Source organism: Vipera berus, assembly GCF_964194415.1.
Source record: "Vipera berus genome assembly, chromosome: 3".
Taxonomy (NCBI): domain Eukaryota; kingdom Metazoa; phylum Chordata; class Lepidosauria; order Squamata; family Viperidae; genus Vipera; species Vipera berus.
Genome location: NC_138204.1, coordinates 215,969,112 through 215,981,300, shown reverse-complemented (window position 1 = coordinate 215,981,300; position 12,189 = coordinate 215,969,112). Strand labels below are relative to the sequence as shown.

Below are 12,189 nucleotides of genomic sequence, written 5' to 3'. Positions count from 1 at the left end.
AGGCCAGAGCTAACCCACCACCTTGGGACTCAGCCTGGCATAGTGTGAGTGACCAACCCCGGCATGGATGGACTGAGCTGATCTGAAACAGTGTCCAGTGATGGAGCACCCACAACTTCTGGACGGAAGCTGTTCCACTGGTTAATTGTTCTCACTGTTAGGAATAAAATAGCATAGCATAGAATCTTTATTGGGAATGGAAGAGACGATAACAGAGAATAGAAATAGAAATAAGAATAGAACAGAACAGAATACGGAATGGAATGGAATATGGAATAGAATAGAACATGTAAATGTAATGCAGAGCAGACAATAGAATAAAATAGAATAGAATAGAATAGAATAGAATAGAATAGAATAGAATAGAATAGAATAGAATAGAATAGAATAGAATATAGAATAGAATAAAGAGTTGGAAGGGACCTTGGAGGTCCTCTAGTCCAGCCCCCTGCTTAGACAGGAAACCCTATACCATTTCAAACAAATGGTTGTCCAATCTCTTCTTAAAAACTTCCAATATTGGAGCATTCACAACTTCTGGAGGCAAGCTGTTGCACTGATTAATTGTTCTCACTTTTAGGAAGTGTCTCCTTAATTCCAGGTTGCTTCTCTCCTCGATTAGTCTCCATCCACTGTTTCTTGCCCTGCCTTCTAATGCTTTGGAGAATAGTTGGACCCCCTCCTCTTCTTTGGGGCAGCCCCTCAAATTCTGGAACGCTGTTATCATGTCCCCCCCTAGTCCTTCTTTTCTCTAGAGTCTGGCCATGCTCAATTCCTGCAGCCGTTCTTCATATGTTTTTGTCCCCAGGCCCTTAATCATCTTAGTTGCTCTCCATTGTAGCTACTTCCGTTAGAGCTCCCTCCAGCTTGGAAAACAGCCGCAAAATATCTCTTGCTTTCAGAAGGCAGAAGAAAGGAGAATCAGCAGAGACAGGGGGAAAAATAAATATATAAAATATTATATAAATATATTATATAAAATGTTATATAAATATAATAAAAATAAAAAAAATTAAAAAAACCCACAAGAGACAAACTCATACCCAGCCACGGAGTCCCGTCCGTTTATTCCTCCAATGGAAAACTTTGGAATGGATCGTACCAGGTCGTAACAAATAACCGGGGTGTCTGGAAGTGGGCACGATGCCACACGCATTCGTTGGCATCCTCATTCGGCGTTGCAGAATGACTGCATTTGCCAATCACAATCTGCAAAATGGGGGGGGCGCCGTCTTCGCGATGGGCAGGGTCCCGACAATTTCCTTTGGAGTTGGGGGTGGGGGGAAGCTATGGTCCCTTTGCTCTTCTGGATGCAGAATTGGGCCCGCTACGCCAGCGGGAAGCCCACGTCCAGAGGGATTTCTTGGAGAAGAACTGCGGTGTCACCAGCCTCAAGGCACAGCTGGCTACCTATTGCCCAGCTCACGAGCCCGGCTGGTGGCCGCCTCCACGGCGTTCATGACCGTGGCGCGCAGGGACCCCTTCTCCAGTTCGTGCAAGGCGTGGATGGTGGTGCCGCCTGGGGTGCAAACGGCACTCCTCAGCACAGCCGGGTGCTGCCCAGTTGCCAGCATCATTTTGGCAGCTCCCTGGAGGACAGAGGAGAGGAGAGGAATCAAACGAAGGGAAAGGATAGACAGAGCACGAAGGAGCGACAAAAAAAGAAACTCTGTAGCTCCAGGTGGAACTGCCGGGTCCCTGGTGCTCTCTGACCTTGGATGTTTTTTTGAGGGCGTTTCATTACCTAAGGAGGTAACCTCATCAGTGCTGGAAGGGAGTGGGGTTTGTGGAGAGGAGGAGGAGGAGGAGGAAGAGTATGGGGTCCTTGGTGCTCTCTGAGCTTGGCTGTTTTCTTGCAGACATTTCATGACCCAACTAGGTAATATCATCAGTGCTAGGAGGGAGTGGAGTTTATGGAAAGGAGGAGGAGGAGGAGGAGGAGGATGACGACTGTGGGGTCCTTGGTGCTCTCTGAGCTTGGTGTTTTTCTTGCAAACGTTTCATTATCCAACTAGGTAATATAATCATTGTTAGAAGGGAGTGGGGTTTGTGGAAGGGAGGAGGAGGAGGAAGAGGAGTGGAAGGCTCAACTACCTGTACTTTTCAAGGGCACCTGCCTGCTGCAATACTCAAGACTGAATGGTGCACAAACACGGGACGTTGGAGTTTGACGGAAAAAGGGGGGGTCCGGAAAAAAAGAAGAAGCCCTGGAGTGTGTGGATTGGAACCCATGTCCTGCCCCCCCTCACTCCTTACCAACAAAGTCTGAGCTGCAATCTTGTTGGCCAGCGGGCCGGGCATTCCCATCTTCACCGCCCCTTCCGCCAGGGCTTCCGCGAACATGTAGACCTAGGAGGAGGAGGAGGAAACAAACCACAATCTAGCCAGGTATCGCCGTGGGTGAACCAGGTCATCCACAGGAGAGCTTCGGCTATGAGCGGCCTTCCTTCAGATGGACCCCCAAGGTGGCAGAGAACCCTCCAAGGCAGAAGAAAACTAGTCTTCGGCCTACGGTCACGGTTTCCGCGGTTGAGGGCGATGTTTGTTAAAGCGCGTTTCGCCCCATGGTTCGCCCTTTCTTGCTACGGTCGTTAAGCGAATCGCGGCAGCTGATAAGTCAGTTCCCCTGGTTGTTAAGTGAATCCGGCTTCCCCCACCGACTCTCTTGGACAGAAGGTGTCAAAAGGGGATCCCCTGACCCTAAGGGACACGGCGACGGTCGTACGTATGAGCCAGTCGCCAAGCGTCTAAGCTTTGGTCACACGGGGAGGCTGCAAGGGTGAAAAACGGTCATAGGTCACCTTTTTCCATGCCGTCGTAACTTTGAACGGTCACTAAGTGAGCCGTCGTAAGTCGGAGACGGCCCATAAAGCTTTGGAGGTTTGAAGAGATGGGAGGACAGGGCTAACTGAATGAACTAACCATGAAGTGAAGCCACCTGGAACTAATGAGAAACTTCCTGACAGTTAGAACAATTAACCAGTGGAACTCCTTGCCACCAGAAGTTGTGAATGCTCCAACACTGGAAGTTTTTAAGAAGAGGCTAGAGAGCCATTTGTCTGAAATGGGATAGGGCTTCCTACCTGAGCAGGTGGTTGGACTAGATGACCTCTAAGGTCCCTTCCAATTTCATTATTAACTGCAATCCCTCTCAACTTTCAAAAACTGTCCCAAATCTCACGCTCCCTCCTCCATCATGAAATACAAGTGACAAGTTCATTTAGACTGCTCTGAGTTATGACGGCACTAAAAAAAAAAGACTTATGACCGTTTTTCACATTTGTGACCGTGGCACATCCCCCACTGACCATGGGCATCAAAATTCAGACCTTTCGCAACTGACTCATCTTTATGATGGTCGCAGTGTCAGCCCGGAGTCACAAGATCCCCTTTTTTGCGACCTTCTGTCAAACAAAGTCAACGGGGGTAAAGCCGGGTTCGCTTAATGACTGTGTGACTAACTTCAGAACTTCCGCGATTCACTGAACGACCAGGCCAAGAAAGGTCGTAAAAGGAGGCAAAATTCACATCACTGTCTCACTTAGCGACAGAAATTCTCAGCTCGCATGTGGTCGTAAGTCGAGGACATTTCCACAGATTGACGTCTACCTAAGTGTTAAAGTGCAACTTCGTAAATGCCTGACACAGGGCAACAAGCCAACATCTCTAGAGACCATGACGAGGATGTCTGAGATATACTGGTTATTTTTGGAGGTCACCCAAGGTAAAGGGGTAGGCCACCTTGGCTCTTTTATGACTCGTGGACTTCAACTCCCAGAATTCCTGAGCCAGCATGGGGAAACTATGGCCCCTTCATGACTTGTGGACTTCAACTCCCAGAATTCCTCAGCCAGCATGGGGGAACTATGGCCCCTTCATGACTCGTGGACTTCAACTCCCAGAATTCCTCAGCCAGCAAGGGAGAACTATGGTCTCTTCATGACTCGTGGACTTCAGCTCCCAGAAATCCTGAGGCAGCATGGGGGAACTATGGCCCCTTCGTGACTTGTGGACTTCAACTCCCAGAATTCCTGGTCAGCCTGGCTCAGCTTGGAAACCTCTCCCTTTCCCCTCAGCATGGCTGGCTCAGGAATTCTGGGAGTTGAAGTCCACGAGTCATAAAAGAGCCCAGGTTGCCTACCCCTGCAATGTTTGGGTTCCTAATTATTATTATTTGGGGGGGGAGGGGGGCCTAAGGGCAAAATCAGGTTACAGAAAAAGAAAGGAAGAGGACCTGATGGGAACCCCTGCATGTGGACTAGAAACTTAAAAAGATTCTTTGAAAAAGCCACTGCCTGATGAAAAAGGGAGAGGCCAGACGTCTTATCTGCAATTTGTAACAAATACAGCTAATCCTCGACATTGCCCCATTTTACAACCTTTCTTGCCACCATCGTTAAGCGAATCATTGCAGCCGTGAAGTAAGTCAGACGGTCATTAAGCAAATCCGGCTTCCCCCCCACTTGACTTGGCCTGTCAGAAGGTCGTAAAGCAGATCCCGTGACACACACCCCCGCGACACCACGACCATCATAAATACGAGTTGTTTGCCAAGCGCCCGAATTACAATCCCGTGAGCGTGCGGATGATGTGGTGGTCATCAAAGGGTGAATAAACGGCTCCGGGTCGCTTTTTTTCAGAGCTGTTGTAACTGCAAACGGTCGCTAAACGAAAAGGGTGGTTAAGCAGAGGACCGGCTGTGTAAGAGGCCGAGCAAGGCCAGGGCGGTGAAGGAGACTTACGTAAGCCACGCCACTGCCACTCAGCGCCGTGTGGATGTCGATGTAGGATTCGGGCGCCTCTTCGCACAACCCACAGGGAGCCAGGAGGGTCTTCAGCAGAGCGGCATCCTCTTCTCCCACGCAGGAGCCCCGGGTGAGCAGGACGGCCCCCGACTGCACCTCGCAAGGCAGGTTGGGCATGATCCGCAGGACCCGGGTGCCCCCGGGAAGCAGCTGCCGAGGAAGGAGAGAAGGGGACGGTCACGACGGAGTCCTGGAGGACCAACCATTAAATAGGAGCCAGCAAGTGTGGTGCAGCAGCCAGAAAAGCCAACACAGTCCTTAGGCTGCATTAATAGAGGGATGGAATCAGGATCATGTGAAGTATTAATACCACTTTACAAGGCCTTGGTGAGGCCACACTTGGAATCCTGCATCCAGTTTTGGTCACCACGATGTAAAAAAGATGCTGAGAGGGCAGAGAAGAGTGCAGAGAAGAGCAACCAAGAGGATCAGGGGACCGGAGGCTAAAACATACAAGGAACATCTGCTGGAATTGGGAATGTCTAGTTTAATGAAGAGAAGGTCGAGGGGTGACATGACAGCAGTCTTCCAGTATCTCAGGGGCTGCCCCAAAGAAGAGGGAGTCAAGCTATTCTCCAAAGCACCTGAAAGCAGGACAAGAAGCAACGGATGGAAACTAGTCAAGGAGAGAAGCAACCTGGAACTAAGGAGAAATTTCCTTTAATAAAACATAATAGAACAGAACAGAATATGGAATAGAATATAGAATATAGAATATAGAATATAGAATATAGAATATAGAATATAGAATATAGAATATAGAATATAGAATATAGAATAGGAATGGAATGGAATGGAATAGAATGGAATGAAATAGAAAATAGAAAAGAAAATTAGAATAGAATAGAATAGAATAGAATGGAATGGAATGGAATGGAATGGAATGGAATGGAATGGAATAGAATAGAATAGAATAGAATAGAATAGAATAGAATAGGGCTGGAAGGGGCCTTGGAGGTCTTCTAGTCCAGCCCCCTGCTCAAGCAGGAGAACCTATACCTATATATAAAAGTGAAAAATGAGAAGAAAGCAAGAGAATATGTGAGATGGGGAGGGAGGGAGGGAGGAAGCAAGCAATCTTTGGACCCTGGGCAGGTAAAATAAAATATTAACATATAAAACAGTATATATAAAAGTTAAAAATGAGAAGAAGGCCAGACTTTATGTGAGATGGGGAGGGGAGGGAAGGGAAGGGATGAAGGAAGGAAGCAAGTAATCTTTGGACTCTGGGCAGGTAAAATAAATAAATACATAAAATAATAAAGTTGGAAGGGACCTTGGAGGTCATTTAGTCCAATCCCCTGCTCAGACAGGAAACCGTCAAAATATAAAACGCCATATACAAAAGTTAAATGTGAGAAGGTGTCAAGAGGGATTAAACTCAAACGGAGAAAGGAGGTAAATGTGAAATAATTACTGCAATGCTTTCTACATGGGGCTGCCCTTGAAGAGCACCCGGAGGCTTCAGCTGGTGCAAAATGCGGCCGCGCGGGTGCTTATGGGAGGATTTCGATACTCCCATGTTACACCACTCCTGCGCGAGCTGCATTGGCTTCCGGTTACCCTCCGGGTGCGATTCAAGGTGCTGGTAATTACCTTTAAAGCCCTACATGACTTAGGCCCGGGGTACTTGCGAGACCACCTGCTGCCAATGTCAACCTCCCATTGCCCGGTTCGCTCCCACAGAGTCGGCCTCCTCAGGGTGCCGTCGGCCAGGCAATGCCGGCTGGCGATCCCCAGGGGAAGAGCCTTCTCTGTGGGCGCACCGACCCTCTGGAATGAGTTGCCTCCGGAGCTGCGGACGACCTTCCGCCGTGACCTGAAGACTTGGTTGTTCCAACAAGCGGGCCTGGACTGACCATGGTTTTTAATTTGGTTTTTATTGTGTTAAATTGTCCCGTATTTCTTATATTCATTGTTTAATTCTTTTTTAATTTTTGTACTTTATGTTTTTTAATTTTTATTGTTGTGAGCCGCCCTGAGTCCTTGGGGAGAAGGGCGGCATATAAATTTAATAAATCTGAAATCTGAATCGGGCCCCGCCATGCCTGGGAAACAATCACTTCCTGTTCCTGGGGACAGCGATAGTGACGGATCCTCTTGCCCAGCCTGGGTAAGGCTCTTGTGGGACAGAGTTAACAGAGTTGGAAGGGACCTTGGAGGTCTTCTAGTCCAACGCCCTGAAGGATGGACCCCCGATGAACAGGACCCCGACTGCTGGGCTTTAATAAGTGTAGCAACTGTTTGCAAAAACCCATCTTGAGCCTGGGATGGGGGATCCTTGAAACGCCCGCATACAGACAATCCTCGACATAAAGCAGTTCGTTTAGTGACCCTTCAGTTACGACGGCAGTGGGCAAAAAAATGACTTAGACTGCTTTTCACTCTTACGACCGTCGCAGCCACCTCGTGGTTACGTTTATTCACATCCGGAGGCCTGACCACTGGTTCATATTTACGACGGTCGCCGTGTCCCAGGCTCACGTGAGACAGGATGAACGAAGTCAAGGGGGGAGGAGGGGAAGCCAGATTCGCTTAACAACCGTGCGACTGATTTAACTACTGCAGTGATTCACTTAGCAACGGTGGCCAGAAAAGCTGTAAAACGGGACGAAGCTCGCTTGATGAATGTCTCACTTAGCAACTGTGGACATTAAGCCGAGGACGGCCTGCATCCCTACAGGTTTGCTTCCTCCAGGAACTCACCTCTTCCAGGGTGTGGAGGGGGATGCCAGCAGCCATGGAAACGAAGACGTGCCTGGGTGTGACGGCGGGGCTGATCTCCCGCAGAACGGCCGGAAGGATGTGGGGCTTGGTGGCCAGGAATACGATGGAGCACTTCTCCACCACCTCCAGGTTGCAGTGGGTCGTCTGGCAGGAGAAGCTCTTTTGTTGGGAAACAGGAAGTAAAAAAAGAAAGAAAAAGACAGTTGCTGGAATTGGGTAGGTCTAGTTCAGGGGTAGGCAACCTCGGCTCTTTTATGACTCATGGACTTCAACTCCCAGAATTCCTGAGCCAGCATGGCTCAGCATGGAAACCTCCCTTTCTCCTCAGCATGGCTGGATCAGGAATTCTGGGAGTTGAAGTCCACGAGTCATAAAAGAGACAAGGTTGCCTACCCCTGGTCTAGTTTAATGAAGAGAAGAAATAGGGGTGACATGATAGCAGTCTTCCAGTATCTCAGGGGCTGCCCCAAAGAAGAGGGAGTCAAGCTATTCTGCAAAGCACCTGAAGGCAAGAGAAGAAGCAACGTATGGAAACTCATCAAGGAGAGAAGCAGCCTAGAACTAAGAAGAAACTTCCTGACAGTCGGAACAATTAACCAGTGGAACAACTTGCCACTAGAAGCTGTGAATGCTCCAACACTGGAGGTTTTTAAGAAGAGACTGGACAGCCATTTGCCTGAAATGGTATAGGGCAGTGATGGCAAACCTTTTAGAGACTGAGTGCCCAAACTGCAACCCAAAACTCACTTATGTATCGTCGGGTGCCGGGTGGGTGTGATCCATTGGGTGGCTGCGGTGGTAACGGCAGACTGGGTGGGACTAAAAAGTTCAATCAATCAATCAATTCCAACTTTGCGAGATCTTTTTTTTTTTCCTGCGAGAAGTTGAAATTGATTGATTAAACTTTTTTTTTGCACACGGTGGCGGAGGCCTAAAGCAAAAAGGTTTCACAAAACCCAGCTGAAGGCCTGGGACTGGGGTGACAGCGTGCGAGCCCACAGAGAGGGCTCTGCGTGCCACCTGTGGCACGCGTGCCATAGGTTCAGCACCACGGGTATAGGGTCTCATGCCTGAGCGGGTGGTTAGACTAGAAGACCTCGAAGGACCTTTCCAAGTGAAAAGGAAAAAGAAAAAAAAGCCTTTTTTTCTGGAAACACAAAAGTTTCAGCTCCTCTTCAATCCGGTTGGTGTTTCCTTGCCCACAGTTGGTGAGACAACAACAACTTTGCTGCAGCAATTTGCACACAATCTAATCATCCCTCTTCTTGGGACCTGACGGCGGATGTAATCCAATTTATCCGGAGGCCTCTGGATTGAGTGGCTTGTTTAAATGTCATCGCTTTGATTACAACCCAGTGAAAACTCAACGTGAAAGATGGCAATCCAGAGTACCAACAACCACGCTAATAAAAACACAATGCAAAATGTAATTCAGACAGGTTAACGCCACCAGTCCAGGCTGGGAACAAATTGGAGAAAAAGGACTATTCCAAGCTAACGTGAGTTTTGTGTGCAGCCTTTACCACCTGGTACAGCCCGGGTTCGAAACCCAAGCACCATGGGATTGGGCGAGCTCCCGTTCCTGGCCTCAGCTCCTGGCCATCTAGCAGGCTGAAAGCATGCAACTGCAAGTAGATAAATAGGTACCACTTCGGTGAGAAGGTAATAGCGTTCTGTGCGCCTTTGTGCCGGTCACACAACCACAGAAATTGTCTTTGAACAATGCTGGTTCCCTCAACCAAGAAACGGAGATTATTGGCCCCTAGAGGCAGAAATGACTGGACGGGGGAAACTTTGCCTGTACCTATTTACCTGGAATTTGTCCAGATTCCTGTTGGATGGAGCGCTGGCCAGGATATTCACTGCTTGGACTTCTCCTGCAGAGAGAGAGAGAGAGGAGAAAGGATAGCAGTAGTAGAAGAACTCATCACTGGATTGCAAACTCACTTGAGTTGTAAACACCCAAGACTTACAACAGGGGATAAAGCGACGAGAAGTGGACACCTCTAAAATGTAAATATTTAAATAAAGATGGGCTGGACATCCCACCACCTCTGCTGAAGAGTAGTTCAGATTTCTTGCTACGTCTGCTAAGTTGGGTGAAGGTCAAGGTGAGAAGATCCGGCCAATTGTTCCAAAAGGTACTTTTTTTCAAAAGGCAACTGGACTTCTTTTCCCTAACAAAATTTCCAGAGGTCTAGACTCTGGGAAAACGGGGTGAGGTAAGATCACTGAGAAAAACACAGGTGGAAAAAAACAAATTGAGATTTTTCCATGACTGTAGTAAGTTTCCACGATAGCAGTAAAATTGTAAAAAAACATACATACAGGAGCAAACCTGCCTCTTCCTTTATAGCAATATCCCTCCCCCATTTACTTTAGAGTACAGGTAGTCCTCAATTTACGACCAAAATGGAGGGCAAAAGTTCTGTTAAGTGAAACATCTGTTAAGTGAGTTTTGCCCCATTGTATAACCTTGCCACAGTTGTTACGTTAATCGCTGCAGTTCAGTTACTAAGAGAATCTGGCTTCCCTACGGACTTTGCTGGCCAGGAAGATCGCAAAAGGGGATCGCGTGACCCCGGGACACTGCGACCGTCATAAGTATGAGTCAGTTGCCAAGCGTCCGAATTTTCATCACGTGACCGTGGGGAAGTGTGAAAAGCAGTCCTAAGTCCCTTTGTTTAGTGCGGTTGTAACCCTGAACGATCACTAAACAAATAGTTGTAAACTGAGGACCACATGTAATCTAAAACTAATCAAGGAGAGAAGCAACCTAGAATTAATGAGAAGCCTGAGAGTGAGGAGGATTAACCCTCTTCCATTTCGGACAAATGGCTGTCCAATCTCTTCTTCAAAACCTCCAGTGGCGGAGGGAGCACCCACAACCTCTGGAGGCAGAAGCGATTCTCCAAAGCGCCTGAAGGCAGGACAAGGAGCAAGGGATGGGAACGGATCAAGGAGAGAAGCAACCTGGGACTAAGGAGGAATTTTCCAACAGTTGGCACCATTAACCAGTGGAACTCCTTGCCTCCAGAAGCGGTGAGTGCTCCAACACCGGACGTTTCTAAGAAGAGACTGGACAGCCATTTTTCTGAAACGGTAGATGGCTTCCTGCCTGAGCAGGGGGTTGGGCTAGAAGACCTCCAAGGTCCCTTCCAACTCTGTTATTCCTAATTGATTTGAACAGCAAATAATCTGAAACAATTGGTGCTTCAAAGAGTCTCCCATTAGGGACCTGAAACATACTACTGAATTACAGGTAATCCTCCTCTTAGTAAGGGACGCCCCTTAGGGACTCCTCTAAGTAAGGGACTCCTCTTAAGTACCCTCTGAGTAAGGGACTCCCCTTAGGGACCCCTCTAAGTAAGGGACGCCCCTTAGGGACCCCTCTAAGGGACCCTTACTTAGACTCTAAGTACCCTCTGAGTAAGGGACGCCCCTTAGGGACCCCCTCTAAGTAAGGGACCCTTACTTAGACTCTAAGTACCCTCTGAGTAAGGGACACCCCTTAGGGACCCCCTCTAAGTAAGGGACCCTTACTTAGACTCTAAGTACCCTCTGAGTAAGGGACGCCCTTTAGGGACCCCTCTAAGTAAGCCCCCCCTTAGGGACCCCTCTAATTAACGTATCCCATTAAGTAAGGGACCCCTTTCCCTTCTGCGCCCCCCCGTTTGCATCTGAGCCCCTCAAATCGGGGTCCAAAGACCCCAGCCGGGTCTTCCAACGGGGGAGGGGGGGCTCCGTGCCTGCAAAAGCGTGCCTCGCCCTCCCCTTACCGGCCAGCAGCAGCGCCCGGGCCACCGCGCCCGCCATGCGCCCCGCGCCCACGAAGCCCACGCGAAGCTCCCGCAGCGGCTCCATGGCTCTTCGGCCCGCCCCGCTCCGCCGAAGGCCAGCTTTGGCTCCGGCCACGCCCCCCGCCGCCCAGGGCAGCCAATCCCCGCGCGGCTCTGCTGGCGGCTCTCGCGCTCGGGGGCGCCTACCCGCCCCGCCCCTTTCCGGAGGCGAGGCCGGCAGAGGCGGCGGCGATTGGCCGAGCGCCCGTGACGTCACGCCGCGGGTTTCCTTAAAAGCAGCCGCGCGGCTGGCGAGGCTCACTTGCGGGGTTCGGAGGGGTCGATTGGTAGGTCTCGGGGTGCCGCGTTATTTCGCCAGAGCCGCCGTTTGCTTCCCTTCCACGCCATGCTGGGCTCCGATGAGGTTTCCCCGCCCTCCCCCCCCCCCTTTGCACCTGCCCGACTTTGGCTAATTTTTTGCCAAGCTAAGCTATGCTGGTCTTTGGATAGGGGACCACGAGGTGATCCACGGGGAAGCGGTTTAAAAGCATTTTAAGGGAAAAGGCAAGGGCAATTTTGCAAAGCGAATCTTGAGGATGGACTTAGGAAGAAGTAGGCTAGAGCTGGGTTTTTGTTTTTTACAGGAGGCTTTTGAGTTTCCCTGCTTGGGATGAGCGTAGACTTGCCTCCAGAAGTGGTGGGTGCGTCATGGCTGGAGGTTTTTAAGAAGAGATTTGGAGAACTGTTTTCCTGCTTGGGCAGGGGGTTGGACTAGAAGACCTCTAAGGCCCCTTCCAACTCTGTTATTCTGCAAGGGTCTCCTGCTTGAGCAGGGGGGCTGGACTAGAAGACCTCCAAGATCCCTTCCAACTCTGTTG

General features: G+C 49.5%; 1 protein-coding gene across 2 annotated transcripts; it reads right to left on the bottom strand.

The window, feature by feature from the left end:
* Positions 1 to 407: 407 nt before the first annotated feature.
* On the bottom strand, positions 408 to 11,415 carry PYCR3 (pyrroline-5-carboxylate reductase 3). 2 transcript variants are annotated; one of them, XR_014026062.1, is made up of 7 exons: positions 11,312 to 11,415; positions 9,345 to 9,409; positions 7,512 to 7,691; positions 4,743 to 4,955; positions 2,257 to 2,349; positions 1,044 to 1,589; positions 408 to 895 (listed from the first exon to the last, which is right to left on the bottom strand). XR_014026062.1 is itself a non-coding variant. In XM_081324864.1 (6 exons), the coding sequence occupies exons 1-6, from the start codon at positions 11,394 to 11,396 to the stop codon at positions 1,407 to 1,409; spliced, it is 819 nt and encodes a 272-aa protein (XP_081180990.1). In that variant the 5' UTR covers positions 11,397 to 11,415; the 3' UTR covers positions 408 to 1,406. The 2 variants fall into 2 exon arrangements, 1 of the variants encoding a protein (XP_081180990.1); XM_081324864.1 differs by having other exon boundaries at positions 408 to 1,589.
* Positions 11,416 to 12,189: the final 774 nt, after the last annotated feature.

Bases quoted from the DNA above. Each gene is read 5' to 3' on its own strand.
- PYCR3 (XM_081324864.1), bottom strand. From the start codon at position 11,396: ATGGAGCCGCTGCGGGAGCTTCGCGTGGGCTTCGTGGGCGCGGGGCGC. The intron at 9,410-11,311 runs GTAAGGGGAGGG...CTCTCTCTGCAG, and splicing joins CCGGGCGCTGCTGCTGGCCG to GAGAAGTCCAAGCAGTGAAT. The intron at 4,956-7,511 runs GTGAGTTCCTGG...CTTCCTCGGCAG, and splicing joins CCCTCCACACCCTGGAAGAG to CTGCTTCCCGGGGGCACCCG.